General features: G+C 46.0%; 1 protein-coding gene across 4 annotated transcripts in view; it reads left to right on the forward strand.

Moving 5' to 3' along the window:
- LOC145346972 (uncharacterized) overlaps positions 1 to 20,035 on the forward strand; it is a 464,774-nt gene that overhangs the window by 396,711 nt on the left and 48,028 nt on the right. For 3 of the 4 annotated variants that reach the window (XM_080194876.1, XM_080194853.1, XM_080194862.1), the window contains 5 exons: positions 199 to 351; positions 8,988 to 9,044; positions 9,582 to 9,764; positions 13,295 to 13,340; positions 16,174 to 16,316. In XM_080194876.1, the coding sequence (XP_080051002.1) occupies positions 199 to 351; positions 8,988 to 9,044; positions 9,582 to 9,764; positions 13,295 to 13,340; positions 16,174 to 16,316 (582 nt within the window). The remainder of the gene's footprint in view (positions 1 to 198; positions 352 to 8,987; positions 9,045 to 9,581; positions 9,765 to 13,294; positions 13,341 to 16,173; positions 16,317 to 20,035) is intronic. The other variant, XM_080194868.1, reaches the window with a different exon arrangement.

A 20,035-nucleotide genomic window follows, 5' to 3' on the forward strand; every position in this document is an offset into this window, starting at 1 on the left:
AATATAAAAATTGAACCAAATGAGAAAATGCTGAAAAACCTCAGCAGGTCTGGCAGCATCTGTAAGGAGAGAAAAGAGTATTTTCCCTTTGGTTTCAGAATCCAGGATCCGGAGTAACTCACTTTTATCCAATATAAAAATGGAATACAGCAGAATGAAGTAATTATGATTCATGTCCCTGCATCCCCTTGACTACAGGCTCAACTGTGCCACAGAGATTTGGGCTTGGCAGAATCCAAGTCTGGGAAGGTCCAAGAGGAGCTCAGGCAGGCTTTATCTGAGATGGAAAGGCTGAAGAAAATCATGAGGGAGCAGGAACGCCTGAAAGGAAATTTCAAATTGCTGGAAGAGGTAATACAAAATGATCCAGCTCTGAGCTGGAAATTTCCTCCTTCCAAATGCTGTAACCTTCATGAAAGTGTGCAAACAGTAGGGGTGATTTCCCCTAGCCTGCTACGCTGCTCTTGTAGGCCGGGAGACTCAAGTGGAGGTCGTTTCGCAGGCTTTCCACTGTGCTCAGGGCCTCCATGAGTCTCTGGCAGTCGGATTTCTGGCCCTGGGGCCAGGATTAGTTCACTCCAGCAGGGTTTACTGTGGCTCCCCACTTGCAGGGAGCTGGTAGCCAGACCCTGCTGGAATGGAAAGCCATTAAGGCTCCCCACAGGTATGGGTGCTGAGGGGGCGAGAGATGGTGGGTATTGCTGCCTTGACAGTGCTAGCCTGGATGCCCTGGCGCTGCCCAAGGGGCACCTTGACACTACCCAGGGTGTATCGCTACGCTGCCAGCCTCTCAGGCCCACCCACTGATTTTCAGCATGATTCACGCTCGTGCACTCTGCAGTGCACAGAGTGTGGGTGGTTCGTTTTAGAAATCCCCACTGAAAAGAAATAGTGTGTTTACTCCAAGTTTTATGCAAAGTGGCAAGAAAACACTTCAAAGCAAAGACTTCTGGTGTATAATTTTGATTCTCAAGCAGCAGTGATGGCCCAACAGTCACCGTTTCACTTCCAGTCAGTTTGCGTTTGATCACTCCCTCCAGTGTGAGAGCTGGCCTTAGATCTCTAGTCAGCAGGAGTGCATAGTGAAAACGAGAGGATTGGGAATGGCCCCAGTCTTGAGTCAATTCGCCTGAATCAAAATTCCTTTCAACTGAACGTGCCTGACTTTGACTGCAACAAGACGATCACGCAATCCCACTTAGAGAGACCAGTATGGCCATAAGAAGACAGTAAGGTGTAGGAGCAGAAGTAGGCCATTCGGCCCATTTAGTCTACTCTGCATTCAGTGAGATCATGACTGCTCTGAAATGACAATCCTCAACTCCACTTTCCTGCCTTATCTCTATAACATTCCATTACTGATTAAAAGTCTGTCAAACTTGGCCTTGAACATACTTAACGACCCAACCTCCACAGCGCCCTGCGGTAAAGAATTCCACAGATTCACTACCTTCTGAGAAAATAAATTCCTCCACGTCCTGCCTTGAATCAGTGACCTCTTCCTCTGAGAATATGCCCTCTGGTTCTAGACTCTCCCACAAGGGGAAACAACTTCACAGCATTTACCCTGTCAAGTCCCCTGAGAATCCAATACGTTTGAATAAGGTTGCCTTTCATTCTTCTAAACTCCAATGAGCACGGGTCCAACCAAATTAAGGTCTTCTCATGAGAAAATCCCTCCATCCCCGGGTTCAACCCGATGAACCTTCTCTGGACTGCCTCCAATGCCAGTATACCTTTCCTTTGAGGTTTGTAGCAAACAGTGAGTGCCCTATTGATATAAAGTCACATTAATACAGATCGCTGGATTAGCAACGTGAAGAGAAGCAAGCAGCTTTTTTCTGAAAACGTATTTGTCAAGCAAAGTAAGACTTCAATTAAAAATGTCATTAATCTTGCAGCGCAGTTAATCCTCACTCACAGTGCCGCGATCGCCCGAAGGCCTTTCCTGCTGCTTGGATGTGCCAGTGATTGTAGTGCTAGTGCCCTCTACTGAGAACCATTTCATTAGCCTCAGTGCAGTTTTATTTCAGTGAGGTTGTCATGAATGCATGTTAATTTTCATACACCAATGAAAATCCGGCAGATGGGGTTTGGGTTAACTCTTTGACTGCTGATCACACTCTGTAGCATTTTCTTATTGAGCTTTCCTGCTCATGGGCCTCTCTGTAACAATATTAATGTGATGAATTCAGCCAGGCTAATAAGGTTGGCTTGCTGGAGTGTGATACCTGACGAGTCTTAATTGATGGTTGAATCAGGGAGCTCCATGCTCCCTATTTAAAGCAGGTGTGTCAGAGTCCCAGCCTGCACTCAGCAGGGAGCAACTGGAGAGCTGGCTGTGTACAGATGGATGGTGTAATTGAAGTAACTTGGTGATGGGACTTCTGCCCCCGTGGAGTTATTACAATTAAACAGGCTACAAAATCAGTACTGCATGACTGCAACTTGGGTTGGCTCTCATCTCTCCCTGCCCAACTTTCTCTTGCCCCTTCCCTGGGAGTTCTTTGCTTCCACTTGTGCTTCTTCAGAAAATTTCAATTAAAATCAACACCAACAACTTACATTAATGTAAATGGTATGTTGCCCTTCTTTGCGAAAGGTTTTGAGTACAGGGGCAGGAATGTGTTGTTGCAATTATACAGGGCCTTGCTGAGGCCACACCTGGAATATTGTGTGCCGTTTTGGTCTCTCCTTTTCTGGGGAAGGATGTTCTTGCTCTCGAGGGAGTGCGGTGAAGGCTGATTCCGGGAATGGTGGGACTGACGTATGAGGAGAGATTGACTAGGTTAGGAAATTTTTTTATCTGGAATGCAGACCAATGAGGGGGGATCCTCTGGAGACTTATAAAATTCTAACAGGACTAGACAGAATAGATGCAGGGAGGATGTTCCCAATGGTGGGGGAGTCCAGAACCAAGGGTCACAGTTTGAGGATTTGGGGTAGACCATTTAGGATGGAGATGAGGAGACGTTTCTTTACCCAAAGAGTGGTGAGTCTGTGGAATTCATTACCACAGGAAGCAATTGATGCCAAAACATTGAATGTATTCAGGAGGCGGTCAAATATAGCGCTTGGGGTGAATGGGATCGATAGTTATGGGGAGAAAGCAGGATTAGGCTATTGAATAGGTGGAGCAGACTTGAAGGGCCAAATGGCCGCCTCCTGGTCCCATTCGCAATGTCTCCAGATAGCGCTGTTAACATAATAAAATATCCTAGGACACTGAGGGAAACTGAAAGAGTGCAAAACAAACATGCTTCCCCGCCCCAAGAGGCATTAAGTTGATGAGAAATGTATCATCATTAATCCACATGATAAACCACCAGCTAACTCCACCCCTCAGGAGAACAAAGGGCAGCAGATTCAGGGGAACACCACCACTTGCAAGTTCTCCCCACCTCCACTCCCAAGTCACTCAACATTCTGTCTTGGAATTACATCAACCATTTCTTCACTGTCGCTGGGTTAAAACTCCCTAACAGCACTGTGGATGTACCTACACCACAGACTTCAGCGATTCAAGCCGGAGGCTCACCATCATCTTTACAGGGGCAATTAGGGATGGGCAATGAATGCTGGCCTGGCCAGTGTTGCTGACATCTCATTAAAGAATAAAACATAAAAATAAGATTGCCAGCAGCACCATGCTAAAGCTTAGTTTGATATTGCAGTCCCGGTGTTAACTTTGGATTATAGTGTCTTTTGCTATATGCTCATTAACAGGAGTTTTTGATCCATCATAGAATCTCACTTGGCCCATCGAGTCTGCACCAACCACATTCCCACCCAGGCTCTATTCCCGTAATCCCACATATTTACCCTGCTCCTCCCCCTGACATTAAGGTCAATTTAGCATGGCCAATCAACCCAACCCACACATCTTTGGACTCTGGGAGGAAACCAGAGCACCTGGAGGAAACCCACACAGACATGGGGAGAATGTACAAACTCCACACTGGCTGGAATTGAACTCTGGTCCCTGGAGCTGTGAGGCAACAGTGCTAACCACTGTGCCACCATGCCAACCCCCTTGGAGCCTCTACTGTCACTCTTTTATAGCTCCCAGCTACAACATGCAGGTAAAAGTGCATGCTGCCATAGCAACCCGGAATCCTTGGTGGGCAAGTGGGGGGGAGGGGTTTGTCCAGTTGGTTGGATGGTCAGTATGGATCAGACTGATGTCCACAGCACAATGTTCAATCCCCCATTCCTGTTCTGGTTGGAGTGTATTTGGGACTTGTCTCCGCTGGGGGTCACATCTAGGCCACCATTCTCTGGCTATTTTCTAGTGGCGGATTTTCTGGCGGAGCACCCCACTGTGGGTTTCCCGGCAATGTGGGGTGGCTACCATGGGAAATCCCATTGACAACGGTGGGACTGGACGATCCTGACACTAGCGAGCCACCACTTGCTGCTGAAAAACCCGCTGATGGGAGGCTGGAGAATTCTGGCCCTGGCAGAGAACTTGGGAAGAAGATTTGAGCCGCATCTGCAGTTATGACCAATTCCAGAAGAGGGAGCTACAAGATCTTTTAAATATACCCAAAATTTAATGTACTCCCTCAATGAATCATGGGAGGGAAACTTCAACCTTTGCCAACCCTTCCTGGTGTTATCCTTTCTTAGATCTTGAGAGTTGCCTAATTTTTGTGTGCAGACTAGGGAAGGCCTTATAATTCATCAGTTTAATGGTAAAAGTGTTGTCTTGTGGCAATAGGATTTTTTTGTGAAGATCATCTTGTTCATGCTTCTTTGAAGAATTGGATTAACCTCCGTAGGATCTGAAGTATAGTGATGTCATAACACACATTACACAATACGATGTTACCGCGAGCGAATCTCCCAATAGCAAACAGCCGGAGAATTGTCACTTTGAGTGACAGCTGCATTTCTTCATTTTTTTTGGATTTGTGTATCAATGGTTGGTTTTATTCCAAAAGATGATTGACAGGGACCCTTTCCTTGACTGGATTAAGATGAGAGAATATCTTGTGCATGTCTTTGCGTCAGTTTGGACAATTGCCACTCTTGTTGGTCGAGCACAGTATCTTGGCGACATTTTATTCCATACCAAAATTGTTGAAGCTTGACCAGTAATTGAGTCCAAATCTGAATGCACTGATGCACCATTACTTTATAACCTGAGGTTAAAATGAATCTAAACAGAGAGACAGTCCCAATTGAACGAACAACTCGCTGCTTGAGATGGACACAGCAAAAAAAAAGGATAGTCTCAGAGCGAGATATGGCCTTTTGGTTAAGATCAAGCATCAGATCAAGCCCAAGATGGGGTGCAATACCATCAGCTTGGATCTTCTTTGTCTCTCTTGTGGGGATGATGTGGAGATGCCAGTGTTGGACTGGGGTGGGTACAATAAGAGCTCTCACAAAACCAGGTTAAAGTCCAACTGGTTTATTTGGAATCACACGCTCTTGTGGGGACAATGAATTGGATTCATTTGGATTTTGACTTTTGATTTTGGAGTAAGCAAGGAATGGATTTGGGTTTGCCCAGTCCACTCTGAGCATTGGCTTTGTAACTTTAAGGATGGAATAATCCCATGTGATGAAAAACAAGGGAGATGCAGCAAGTCAAATCAATAATGATGTCAATCTGCTGATTTTGATTTGATTTATTATTGTCACATGTATTAGCATACAGTGGAAAGTATTGTTTCTTGCCCACCATACAGACAATTGTGTTACAGTCATAGCTAGGGTGGAGAGAAAGATCAACTTAATACAAGGTAGGTCCATTCAAAAATCTGGTGGCAGCAGGGAAGAAGCTGTTCTTGAGTCGGTTGGTACGTGACCTCAGACTTTTGCATATTTTTCCCGAAGGAAGAAAGTGGAAGAGAGAATGTCCGGGGTGTTTGGGGTCCTTGATTATGTTGGCTGCTTTGCCGAGGCAGTAGCAAGTGTCGACAAAGTCAGTGGATGGGAAGCTGGTTTGCATGATGGATTGGGCTTCATTCATGACCCTTTGTAGTTTTTTTGGGGGTTTTGGATAGAGCAGGAGCCATACCAAGCTGTGAGCCACAAGTCTAAATGTGATATTCAAACTATCATAACCCATTATAATCATAATATTGTGCTTGAAGTATTTTGAAATATTGTACTTGAAGTATTTTTAAAATTAGAAGGAATTTTACTGGCATTCCCGCTCTGATTCCGTGAGGGGTGAGGCTCACTGAACGGAATTCTCAATTCTTGCCTGAATGAGGTCGTAAAATACCAGCCAATTAGTTTTTTTTTATCAATAAATGCATTAGCTTTTTAAAGTTGATTTAACTTCTAACTTTGGAACCTTACCTTGACTTTTGTGATCTCCAAAATCCATCTAAAAATCCTTTCTTTGACCCTGTTCATTATCACCATTTTTGATCGATGTTTGACTGTTGTGCTGTGCGCTGTAATTCCACATTTAGTATTCGAGCGGAGTGCAAAGATAAAAAGAAAGTTGGTCATCAGGGGAAGATTTGTGTTTTTCTCTTCATGTGAAATTGAAAACATTTTCTTGATGGAGGCAATTACAATTGTTGAACAGATACCAAAGAGAAAGTATTTCCATATAGATTATTTTGCTGATTGATGGCCAATTGCATAAGCCGATGTGATTTAAGCTTTGTAATATCTCTGCAGTCTGGTGCTAAAGGTGCTTTGTCATTGCACTCTCTCCAGTTAGCACTCTGGTTCTCCTCTTCCAGTTTCTACAAGCCTTGGCATCCGATAGACTGATGTGCAACAGCGATCACTGTTATTCAATTTAGTGTTTGCTGTAATGGCTGCTTAGAATACCAAAGTGCAAAAGCAGACCAGTCGGCCCATCCAGTCTGCACTGATTCTATGATGGAGCATCCCACCCAGACCTTATTTCCGTAACCTCACATATTTAACCTGCTAATCCCCTCTGACCTACACCTCTTTGGGCACTAAGGGGCAGTTTAGCATTGCCAATCCACCTAATCTTTGCACTGTGGGAGGAAACTGGAGCATCTGCAGGAAACCCAAGCAGACATGGCAAGAATGTACAAACTCCACACAGAGAACTAAGTCTAGAATAGAACCCAACCCCTGGCTCTGTGAGGAAGCAGTTCTTCTTGAGGTTTCAGGGTTGCATTGAGATGTGATTAAGAGAGTTGCTTCATTTAAAACTGAGAAATGATCAACGTATATTATGTTAAAAGTAAAATAGTGCGGACAAAATTTATACTGTGAGGGGGAGGTGTGTGGTGGCTGTAAGTGATAGGAAGGGCATAGATTCCCACCCCACCCCTCACCCTCTCAGTAGACAGGATTCTCAGTGTAAATCCTGTCTCATTTTCCTGGTCTTCAGCTCTGATGAAGGGTCACCCACATTCAAAATGTTGTTTCTATTCTCTCTCCACAGGTGCTGTCAGACCTGCTGAGATTTTCCAGCAACTTATGCTGTGTCCTTAGTAAATAAAAGAAGGAACTTACATTTATTTGGCACCTTCCACAACCGCAGGGTGTCCCAAATGGCTTTACAGCCATTCTATTGCTTTTGCAGTGTAGTCACTGTTGTCATGTAGGAAATGTGCAGCAGTCAGTTAGTTCACTGGAAGCCCCATAGACCACAATGAGATAACAGCCTGGCGTGAGGAGTCATTGTTGTCCAGAACACTGGACAGCAATTTCCTTGAAATAATGCCATGGGACCTATTGCACCCATCTGAGAGAGCAAACTGGGCCTTAGTTGAATATTCCATATGGAAACACTGTGCAGCGCTCACTCGGACTAGATTTGATGCTCAGTGTTCAGCAGTGAGATTTGAAAGTGTGAGTGAGTCAAGACTGGCACCTACAAATAATTATAAATAAAAGACGGAGTATTAATAAGTCTTTGCATTATTTCTCATGTTGCTACACAGTGTGGGTTGCAGGCAAAAGCTTGCCATATTGATATTTGTGAGGCCAGACCACTGAAATGGATCCAGGCCCCCCCACACCACCACCCCCCCCCCCCCCCCCCTCCCCAACAGCAACTCTTGAGATGACAAGGCCCCACACTTTTCACAGACAGTTACAATTCCCCTCATATTCCATCCGTCATAGGAACCGCTTGCTTCCACCTCTGCAAACACCATTCCTCTCCATCTCTCCCCGATTCAGCTGCGCTGGAAACTTCCGACCTCTCTCGCGGCTGGCATTCTCCAGTGCAGCTGCAGTCAATGGAGATTTGGTCAAATTCTTCATTCTCATTGGTGGCGGGTGGGGGATGAAATCGGAGATTCCTGCCTTTGGTTCCATGTTATTGTTGGAATTGGGCTGCAGTAGGGCGCACGCTTTAACTTGGGAATCCAGAGTGGCTGTCCCCAGTCGGAGAAGCATTCGGGCTTTATTACAAGAACGTAACAAGGTCTTCACAATGGGTATTGCAGGGGAACTGAGAGGTAATGGGTGGGATTTTCCAGGCCCATCGTAGAATAATAGAATCCCTACAGTGCAGAAAGAGGCCATTCGGCCCACTGAGTCTGCACTATAATCCCACCCAGGCTCTATCCCCATAACCGCACATATTTACCCTGCCGGTTCCTGCTGACCTACACATCTTGGGACACTAAGGGGCAGTTTAACACGACCAATCCACCTAACCTAATCATGGTGAGACAGGTGGCAAGAAGTTCAGCAGCCAAAGTCAACAGACTGAACCACCCCCATGACGAATGGGACTGGAAAATCCCTGCCTCTGTGCATCTGTTCTGCAGACTTGTAAATAAACCTGTCCCAAGGTACAGGCTGGCTTCAGACTCATTCCTTCCTCAATTTATGATTGCTGTGATTAAATATTCCATACTTTCCATGTTGCCACCCAATCCCCTGCTATCCGTAAACTCCAAAACGTCTCCTCCTTTAATTGGCAGTGCTTTTCAGCTGTAACGCCTGGACATCAGGAACACTCTAGAAATGTTGCAAAGTGTGTTACGATTTATTGCTTCAAGATCATGTTTGTTCTATTTCAGTTTGAGGAACTGCAGAGGAAAAGGAGAGAAGGCGAATTGCTGCTAGCTCCACTGAAGGTAACCTTTCGGTTCAAAGTACAATTCACGTAGCTGATCGATCTTGTCATGTTGACTGACTTCATTAAGGAAAATCATGGAATCCCTACAGTGCAGTAGGAGGCCATTCGACCCATCGAACCTGTACCGACAACAATCCTACCCAATACCTGTAACCCCAAGTATTTACCCTGCTAATCCCCCCTGACAAAAAGGGGCAATTTAGCATGGTCAATCTGCACATCTTTGCAAATTGGGAGGAACCCACGCAGACAATGTGCAAACTCCACATGGACAGTGACCCCAGGCTGGAATTGAATCCAGGTCCCTGGCGCTGTGAGGCAGCAGTGCGCACCACCGTGCCGCCCGCAGAAGATAACATTTGTTTCGATATTTATTTGTCTGCCTTTTTCTTTGAATGTATTTTCTCCCACTTTTCTCCTCCCCCAGGCCTCAAGGTGTTAATCCATGATTTTTTTTTTATTCATTTGGATAGGGGGTGAAAAAGTAACCTCATTGAAGGCACTTAATGCATCTTGTTTATTGTACTCCTGATAGGCGAAACTGTCCTGCCTGGTCCAGAAATGCCACTGCAGGAACAGCCTGATTATACGGTTGGTGAGGGAACTCTACCGACGTGGCTTCATTAACAAAGGGCTGATAGAGGAGGCTGAAGACATGCTGAACGACACTGCGATCCTGGAGTACACACGCACCTTTCTGCCGTCACACCACCAGCAGGTAGGAATCTTGAGTGTAAAGAACATCTAATTCATCCTCAATTTGCTTGATAACCCTTACCTTGGGAAAGTAAGTGGAGATAAATCCACAAACAAGATCAGCCATGATCTTATTGAATGGCAGAGCAGGCTCGAGGGGCCAAATGGCCTACTCCTGCTCCAATTTCTTATGTTCTTGTAGTGCTATATAAATGCAGGTCGTTGTTGTTAAGAGATGCGGGGCAGTAAAGTCATATAAAGGAAGCCTCTTTAGCACACATTCTGAACTTTGTCTGCAGTGGTTGGTCTCATAGAGTCATAGAACTTCCACAGTGCAGAAGGAGGCCATTTGGCCCATCAGCCTGTACTGACCTCAATCCCACCCAGGCCCTAGCCCTGTAACCCCGTGTATTTAACCTACTAATCTCCCTGACACTATGGGGCAATTTAACATGGCCAGTCAACCTAACCTGCACATCTTTGGACTGTGGGATGAAACCGGAGCGCCTGGAGGAAACCCACAGAGACACAGGGAGAATGTGCAAACTCCACACAAACAGTGACCCAAGCCAGGAATCGAACCCAGGTCCCTGGTGCTGTGAGGCAGCAGTGCTAACCACTGTACCATTGTGCTGCCCATGGACTACACCAGTGTTGTTTAATATTATAGCTTCATAGATTGGCATGACTTAATGACACATTTTACCGCTGTATTACAATGGAGTTTACCAATAAGCTAGAGTCCATTTATTATTTGATGCATGTTGCTGTCCTGTGATAGTGGCTAGGCTATTTAAACTCTGCGAGCTATTTGCTGTAGAAGAACCTTTTTGCTTGTAACGTAGCAACAACAAAAAGGCTGGTGCTGCATTCACTTGTGCCACGGGGAGCCTTTTGATTCAGACCGACAGTGGGGCTAAAGTTCAACCCACGCAAATCAGCTAGGAATTGTACCATAGTTTTCACACTGCTCTCCCCAGATGGGGTACTTTCTGAGGGACAGAGAGCGACTGGATGAATAGTTGGCTTTGAGTCAGGAGCAGGCACCCGTGCAATTCAAACTGTGATGTAAAAGTGATGGATTGTATCACACGAAGAACCAGGGACTGTTCCAAATGAAGGGACTCAGAACCGCACATACCAACATGTTGGTCCATCATGTATGTGTTTTGTAAAGAATGCAACCCGTTCAAAAATATCACTGCAAATAAATTGAACGCTTCTTCACCAGGCAACACTAAGTCAGACTCAGAATTATATCTTTAATCATTCAGAGGAAGCAGAAATAGGGAGAGTGACATGTGCAGCCCCCGATATATATTCTTGAAATGCAAGGTTCACCGTGGGTAGCAGCAGAATCAGACTGATCTTCCATACTGAAGGCATTTCTGAGCCACCAGTACTTCACTCACTGCAAAGGACTTCATTGAACTTCCATAAATCAAACTCCCTGCTTGTCAAAAATTGTGGCGGAGGAAATGAGTCCTCCCAATCAGTGGAAGTATCTCTAGTACAAGTGAGAGGAGAGCCATTGGATAAAGAAAGGAACCAGTAGTTAAACCGAGCTAGATCTTGTCCCACGTGCAACAAGTCAGGCTGTATCTGTCTTCCAGCTCCGTTAGGGTGGCGCAGCGGTTAGCGCTGCTGCCTCGCAGCGCCAGGGACCCAGGTTCAATTCCAGCCTCGGGTGACTGTCTGTATGGAGGTTGCACGTTCTTCTTGTGTCTGCATGGGTTTCGTCCAGGTGCCCCAGTTTCCTCCCACAGCCCAAAGATGTGTCAGTTAGGTTGATCGGTCATATTAAATCAACCCTTGGGGCCTGATTTTACCATCACGTTTTTGGGCGCCAAAACTTGATAAAGTCGGGCATGAAGCATAAGATAATGGAGGGGATGGATAGGGTAGAAGTGGAGAGATTCTTCCTGCTCAGAAAGGACAGCAGGACTAGAGGGCACAGCCTCAGGATAAGGGGGGGCAGTTTAGATCAGAGTTGAGGAGGAACTTCTTCACTCAAAGGGTGGTGAATCTCTGGAATTCTCTGCCTGTTGAAGTGGTGGCGGCTGCCTCGCTAAATATATTTAAGACGCGGGTAGATAGGTTTTTGACAGACAAGGGAATTAAGGGTTATGGGGAGAAAGTGGGAAAGTGGAACTGATCCACTTCAGATCAGCCATGATCTTATTGAATGGCGGGGCAGGCTCAAAGGGCTAGATGGCCTACTCCTGCTCCTATTTCTTATGTTCTTATGAAGCGAATAGTGCTATCCGCACCCGCCTCCCCACTGGTTCCCCCTTTACCCCCTTTTGTATGCATTTAAATTGACATAATGGGCTGGACGTCCAAACTTATCAGCACTTCCCCCTTTACCACGGAGTTCATCTGTCCACATTCAGCATGAAACAGATATGGCCCACAAAGACCCAGTTTGGGCACTCCAGTTTCTGAGGAGGTAAGTTCTGAGCTTCTGGTTGCTTTCTGACTCAGATCGATGGTTATGGGGGGGGAGTGTGGGGAGGCAGGTCAGATGACTCTTGAGTGGTGGGGGGGAAGAGGGAGGTGGGTCAGATGGCTCTTTGGTGGAGGAGGGAGGGAGGCAGGGGGGTCCACTGCCATTCTGCTTATGATTGGTGGTGGGAGAATGGGGAGGGGGTCTGCTGCACTCTGTGTGTGATTAGTGGTGGGGGAGAGGCCCGCGATCAGTCTGGTTGGGGGGGATAAGCAGGTCAGTTATGTTGTGGGGGTGGGGCAATGTCTGTGGGGGTCAGGTGGGGAGGCATTATCCAGCCTGGGGGTGATATGGCAGGAGAACGTATTTCTACTTTTTTACTGCACGTGTGCAGTTGGAGGTGTTGATCGGAGCTGCAGTGTTTCAGGCACGATAAACCCCCACCCACAGCACGATTCAGAATCACTGATATTTTAGCAGGTAGAGTGCGTATGGGGTTGCCTCAGAACAGGTCTAAAAGTCGGATCTGAAACACTCTCACTTTCAGGTTCAGTGTCAGGGGGATTAGCAGGGTAAATACTTGGAGTTACAGGGTTGGAGCCTGGGTGGGATTGTTGTCGGTACAGGCTTGATGGGCCGAATAGCCTCCTTCCTCTAGGGGTTCAGTGGTCATTTTAGACTGCTGACTCCAGCTCCTACATTCCCTTTTCCATTAAATCCTGATTCGCAGATCCTGAGTAAGTCTATTACAATATCATGGTGACATTCAAACCCTGGTCTCTGGGTCACTAGTCCAGCGACAACACCACCACCAGCAGCCCTTCCCCCTCTTGTTCTGGGCTCCCCCGCGTAAGTGGAAACAGTTTCTCCACATCCACTCCATCGAACCCCTTCATAATTGTAAAGACCTATGTCAAGTCACCTCTGAATCTCAGAGAAAAGTGCGACATCCTTATTCAACATCTTCCCTGGTGGTTATGACTCAATTTTGGTTGAATTAGGAGAAAAAAAACCAGGCGGGATTAAAAGTTACTCCCAGGAATTGCTGCAAAGGGCAATTTCAATTCTAACATCCCTTAACTCAGCTGTGATCCTTTTTGTTTCAGGGGGACATTAATTCAATTCTAACTGGGACGTCTCAACAGGAACAAGGTCAGTAAAGGGATACTAGTGACATGAAACAAAGAACATCTCATCTGTTGGCAGTGCCTCACATACCTAACATCAGAGAAAATCATTCGTGCATGCCTCAAACATCCTTCAGTGTGACAGCCATTATTCAATATTCCCCCTCCCATTTTAATTACCATTCTGTTTCTTTTCGTCCTGCCATATCTCGTTATTGTTTGAGATCCGACCCACTACGTGGTGTCATCAGCAAGCTGAAAATTCAAATTGGAGGGGAATTTGTCCACATAGGTGTATAAGGAGTATAGTAGGGTGCTGAGAATACAGCCTTGTGGGGCATTGGTGTTGAGGATGACCATGGAGGAGGTGTTGTTACCCAAACTTTCTGATTGTGGTCTGTGGGTTAGGGAGTTCGGCTCCTCTGTGGCTGGATCCTGAATCCCAGGCCATGGAGTTTGGAGATGAGGTCCATAGGAATAATGGTATTGAAGACTGGGCTGTAATCAATAAATAGGAGTCTGACGTAGAGTTCTTGTTATGTAGGTGTTCCAGGGTTGAGTGCAGGGCCAGGGAGTTGGCATCTGCTGTGGACCTGATGCAGCGATAGGCAAACTGTAGTGAATCCAAGTAATCCGGGAGACTGGAATTGATTTGTGCCATGACTAGCCTTTTGAAGCACTTCGTAATGATGGATATAAGAGCCACTGGACGATAGTCATTAAGGCACACTTCTTGGCTTTTCTTAGGTACTGAGGTGATGGTCATCTTCTCGAAGAAGATAGGGACCTCAGGTTGTTGTAAAGAAAGGTTGAAGATGCCTGCGAATACCCACGCCACCTGATCCATGTAGGATCTGAGTGCTCATCCGGGCGAGTTGCATTCCCTGGGTTAACCTTCGAGAAAGCTGCTCTGACATCTGCAATGGTGACCCCAGATACAGGTTCATCCAGGGCTTCCAAGGTGGAGAGCATGCTCTTGGTGACCTCTTGCTCAAAACGGGTGTAGAATGCATTGAGCTCATCAGCTCACGTGTATGGTTTATATACAAAGTAAATGGCATGATGGCACAGTGGTTAGCACTGTTGCTTTACACACGAGGTACGATCACTGGGGCGGTGTACAAGGGATCTGCGTTCAATTCCAGCCTTTGGTAACTGAGTGGAGTTTGCATGTTTTCCCTGTGTCTGTGTGAATTTCCTCTGGTTGCTCCAGTTTTCTCCCACTATTGAAAGATATGCAGGTTAGGTGGGTTGACTGTGCTAAATTGCCCCTATAGAACGTTATAGCACAGAAACAGGCGGTTTGACCTTTCTTGGCTGTGCTGAACCATTTTTCTGCCTAGTCCCACTGACCTGCATCTGGACCATATCCCTCCACATCCATCTCATCCATGTACCTATACTCCCACCACTCTCTGTGATGAAGCCCCCCCTAATATTCCCTTTAAATTTTTCAGCCTTCACCCTCAACCCATGTCCTCTAGTTTGTTTTCTCACCTAACCTCAGTGGAAAAAGCCTGCTTGCATTTACTCTATCTGTACCCATTATAATTTTATACACCTCTATCAAATCTCCCCTCATTCTTCTACGCTCCAGGGAATAAAGTCCTAACCTATTCAATCTCTCTCTGTAACTCACTTTCTCAAGTCCCGGCAACATCCTTGTACACCTTCTCTGCACTCTTTCAACCTTATTAATGATCAAATTAGATGATCAAAACTACACACAATACTCTAAATTTGGCCTCACCAATGTCTTATACAACCTCACCATAACATTCCAACTCTTATACTCAATACTTTGATTTATAAAGGCCAATGTACCAAAAGCACTCTTTATGACCCTGTCTATCTGTGATGCCTCTTTTAGGGAATTATGTATCTATATTTCCAGATCCCTTTGCTCTACTGCACTCTTCAGTGTCCTACCATTTACCTTGTATGTTCTACCTTGGTTTGTCCTTCCAAAGTGCAATACTTCACACTTGTCTGCATTAAACTCCATCTACCATTTTTCAGCCCATTTTTCTAACTGGTCCAAATCCCTCTGCAAGCTTTGAAAACCTTCCTCACTGTCCACTACACCTCCAATCTTTGTATCATCAGCAAATTTGCTGATTCAATTTACTATATTATCATCCAGATCATTGATATAGATGACAAATAGCACTGATCCCTGCGGCACACCACTAGGTATGTAGATTAAGAGGGGTAAAAGCATGGGTTTACAGGGTTAGGGAGAGAGGTGGGGTGGGTGGGCCTGGGAAAGTCGCTGTGTCGGAGAGTTGGTGTAAGACTTGATGGACCTAATGGCCTCCTTCTGCACTATAGGGATCTTAAGCATTGTAACATTGAAGGGTACCAAATTATTTCTAACACTTGTTTTACACTTTGGCCCAATTCTTGCTATGATGAATGCACTCAGCCAGGTGTTTGATTTGCTTCTACCATCAGGTCCTGTGAACTATTACAAAAAAGATTCAATGTATTTTTGAAAACATTATTTTTGCCTAAGAACATTAGTAAAATGTCCTGATGCCTGTGGTCTGATTGACTTGTCAGGCTGTCACAAATGCTCTCTCTCTCTACACAGCCACTAGGAGGCACCAGAGACCTCCCAGTGTGTCTCCCCACCACATTTGCCACTGAAAGATAAGTCTGGTTCGAGTGCAGTAAAATCATTTTCTTACTAAAAACGAAAGGACTTGTGCTTAAAGCTGAGGAAAAAATGTATCTTCCTTACTCATTCCAGAGACTTAACTCCATGATATTTCAAATAAAGTCCTTAATAGAAAATCAAAACAAAATAAGAAAACCCACATATTTATGTCTTGTTTTTAATTATTTTATCACTTTAGGCTTGAACCCTTGGCTTCTGAGTTCTCCGTCTCTTGGAAGTCGAACTTTTGTGGATTCTAATACATCTTTAGTCTACAGACCATACGTGGCCATTGCTGACTACTGCCCTTATCCAAACATGCCCCACACAGTGCTGCCAGTGGTGAGTAATTCCCACTTTGGGATTGAATTCTGTCGCTTTCTATCTCACTTGCTTCTCCATTACTGCAAGGTTTTTCCTTGCACTCATGCAATTCCCTTCAGCTGGGAATCAGCCACATGCTTCCCCTGACAGTATCTTGTTGGTGCATTCTGGTCAGCTCCCTCTGCCGTGGAAAATAAATATTCTGCTTCTCTGGGCCCGATTTTACCAGCGCTTTGCACCAGATTTTGGGTGTGAAATCTTGGTAAAGTTGGGCGTGAGGCGAGCAGCACAATCCGTGACTGCCTCCACGCCCGTTCCCTCTTTATCAAGGGCCTCAAATGGCCGCCGTCAGCACCGCACCCAAAAAGTGTGCAACGTCAATAATGGGCTGGACGCCCAAACTTCCCAGCGCTTCCCCCTTTCGCACTGCGCTCGTCCATCCAGATTTGGCGCGAGGAGGTAAGTTCAGAGCTTCTGGCGGCTCTCTGACTCAGATCAGTGGTGGTGGTGAGGGGAGGGGTGGGGGGAGTGCAGGTGGCTCTCTGGTGGCGGTGGGGGGGAGGGAGGTGGGTCAGATCACTCTCTGCTGGGCGGGAAGGGGGGTTCACTGCCACTCTGCGTGCGATCAATGGAGGAGGAAGGTGGGGGGGGGTGGTAAGGGGCCGTGATTGGTCTGCGTAGCAGGGGGTGGTGGGAGGATAAGGGGGGACAGTTATGTTGAGCGGTTGGGGCAATGTCTGTGGGGGGGGCGGGGGACATTATCTGGTTCAGGGGCAGTGTGGCAGGGGAGTGTTTTTCTATTTTTCTTTACTGCGCATGCGCAGTTGAAGGTTCCGATCGGAGCAGCGATGTTTCGGGCGCGATAATCCCCACCCACAGGCTTCTGCAGCGCTGCTTCTTTTTCAGGCAGAGTGCGCGTGGGGACGCCGGAGAATGGGAGTAAAAGTCGGATCTGAAACACTCCCAGATTCAGCACTTAGAATCAAAATGGTAAAATCTGAGGAGAAATAATTATTTTCAAGTGTTCCATTGAACCTGTAAGAGCCACCTCACGTATGACGGGCTGATTTGAATGTGGACGAATATTGGAGCCATAGAATCAGAAGTTCTCTGCAGTGCAGAAGGAGGACCTTCGGCCCATCGAGCCTGCACCAACAACAATCCCACCGAGATCCTACGAACAATTTAGCATGGCCAGTCCACCTAAACCGCACATCTTTGAACTATGGGGCAGCTTGGTGGCACAGTGGTTAGCACTGCTGCCTCACAGCATTAGGGACCTGGGTTCAGTTCCCAGTTTGGGTCACTGTCGGCGTGGCATTTGCACATCCTCCCAGTGGCTGTACGGGTCTCCTCTGGGTGCTCTGGTAACCCACACATCTTCAGATTGTGGGAGGACACCAGAGCACCCGGAGGAAACCACACAGACACGGGGAAGGACGTGATCGCTCTGCACAGACAGTGGCCTGAGGCTGGAATTAAACTTGGGTCCCTGTGAGGCAGCAGTGCTAATCTGAACAGGATTCAGAAACTCTGGTTATAATTTAAGGGTGTGGTTTTTTTGTTTGATCGCCATCTTCCTGTTGTGAATAAGCACCACTTGGGATCAATATTTAGATGTCTGAACTAAAGATGTCTGAACGACGTAAACCAGTATATAAATCCGACGTGTTAATTAACCCTGAGCAGATTCTGGGCCAACAAAATAAAGTTAATTTTATTTTACGCCAATGCTTCACCTTTCTCCTATATACAAGCAAATGTATGCGATTGTAAAAAACGTAGAGGCAGCAACATGCTTCATGTAACACAAACGCTTAAACAGTGGTGATTATTGATCGCTCCGAGACCATGAATAATGGAGCAAGGTGGTTATGTGATGAATCCTGGCTGGAGAGGTCAATCAGGTTGAAAGCAATCATAACGTCCGTCACTCGCGGTAATGTATGTAAATCACAGATGTTTGTCTTATCACATGACAGCCTTCTAAGGTGTCAGAGTAATTCTATGCCTGGGGACCAGTGCTTCAGAAGCTGTGCGAGGGGATTGGAGCTGAAACCAGCTCTGATGCGAGTGGGATGATGTTAAACGATGAGAATTGATGGTACGGTTAAAAAGCCAACCCATTCCTGCAATCCACACAGTTCCGGATAAGAGAGACAATGGAGGTTCCAGTTCCAAAGCTTACGTTTTGATGAGAATTCCAGGTTTATCCATTATCACCATAATTAAGGAGTTTTCCCATTCTGCCCACCATGGGAATCGATGCGGGTGAGGGGTGGACCACGGAAAGGTTTGTTGACATTTGGGTGGAATTTTCTGGTTTTGGGACCAGCATGGCCAGAAAATCCCACCCAGTGTGTTGAAAGCAGTTCAGAGAAGGATTACGACACGGTGGCACAGTGGTTAGCACTGCTGCCTCACAACGCTAGGGACCCGGGTTCGATTCCAACCTCAGGTCACTGTCTGCGTGGGTTTCCTCCAGACGCTCTGGTTTTCTCCCACAGTTCAAGGATGTGCAGGTTAGGCGGATTGGCCATGCGAAATTGTCCCTTAGTGTCTGGGGGATTAGTTAGGGTAAATGCATGGGATTAGGGGGTTGGACCTGAATAGAATTGTGGTCAGTACAGACATGATGGGTTGAATGGCCTCCTGCATGATTCTATGAATATAAAAATAGGGAAGTCAAGCTAAAACTATACAAGACCACCTGGAATACTGTGAACTCCTTTGGTCCCCTTATCTAAGGAAAGCTCTATATTGGCAGTGGAGGCAGTCCACAGATGATTAACTGGATTGATCCCACTTATGGAGGGATTTTCTTATGAGGAGAGGTGGAGTTGATTGGGCCTGTACTCATTGGAGTTTAGAAGAATGAGAGGCAGCCTTATTGAGACATATAGGATTCTCAGGGGTCTTGACAGGATAGATGCTGAGATGTTGTTTCGCCTTGTGGGAGTGTCTAGAACCAGAGGGTATAATCTCAGAGTAAGGGGGTCACCCATTCAAGACAGAAATGAGGAGGAATTTATTCGCTGAGGGTAATGAATCTGTGGAATTCTTTACTGCCGAGGGCTGTAGGGGTTGAGTTGTTAAATATGTTCAAGGCTGAGAATCAAGGGTTATGAGGATAAGGTGGAAAAGTGGAGTTGCAGATTATCAATAAATAAATCCATGAAATTGCATGACTAACGGTTCCTTAATTAGCTGAAAAATGCGCAGCTTTGATCACCAGTCTATCAGATCTATAGGTGTGATTCAATGCTTGGGATCTTCAGTTGCAATGAACCTACCTGATACGCTACTGGTGATACGTGGGCTGACTCTTCACACACGTTTTTTGACCTGACACTACTCAGAAATGAATAACATTCTTAGCTCGGCCTGGAATGGATTAATATAGCCAGAGTTCAGATTCTAGCTTTTGATAGTCTATCCTTCTAGACCGGTACAATACTTATTATAGCTTCCAGAAAAATGGGGAGAACAGATGTCACCTTCTGATGATCTGAGTGAGCCAAAGCAGGATTTGGCTGGAATTTTATGAGTGCCCATGCTGGCAGGATTCTCTGCACCTGTTGCAGTAAATGAAGATTTGGCTGAGTTCCAAATGCTTGCAACAGCATTCACATGGACATCGGAAAATATTGGTCTTTTATATTTTTTAAAGAAAAACTCAATGTATTTTTCTGATTTTAAATGCAGATTGGCACAGGGGGCAGGAAAAACAATGGAGA

This window comes from Carcharhinus amblyrhynchos, chromosome 1 (assembly GCF_965287045.1).
Source record: "Carcharhinus amblyrhynchos chromosome 1, sCarAmb.v2.hapA, whole genome shotgun sequence".
NCBI lineage: Eukaryota > Metazoa > Chordata > Chondrichthyes > Carcharhiniformes > Carcharhinidae > Carcharhinus > Carcharhinus amblyrhynchos.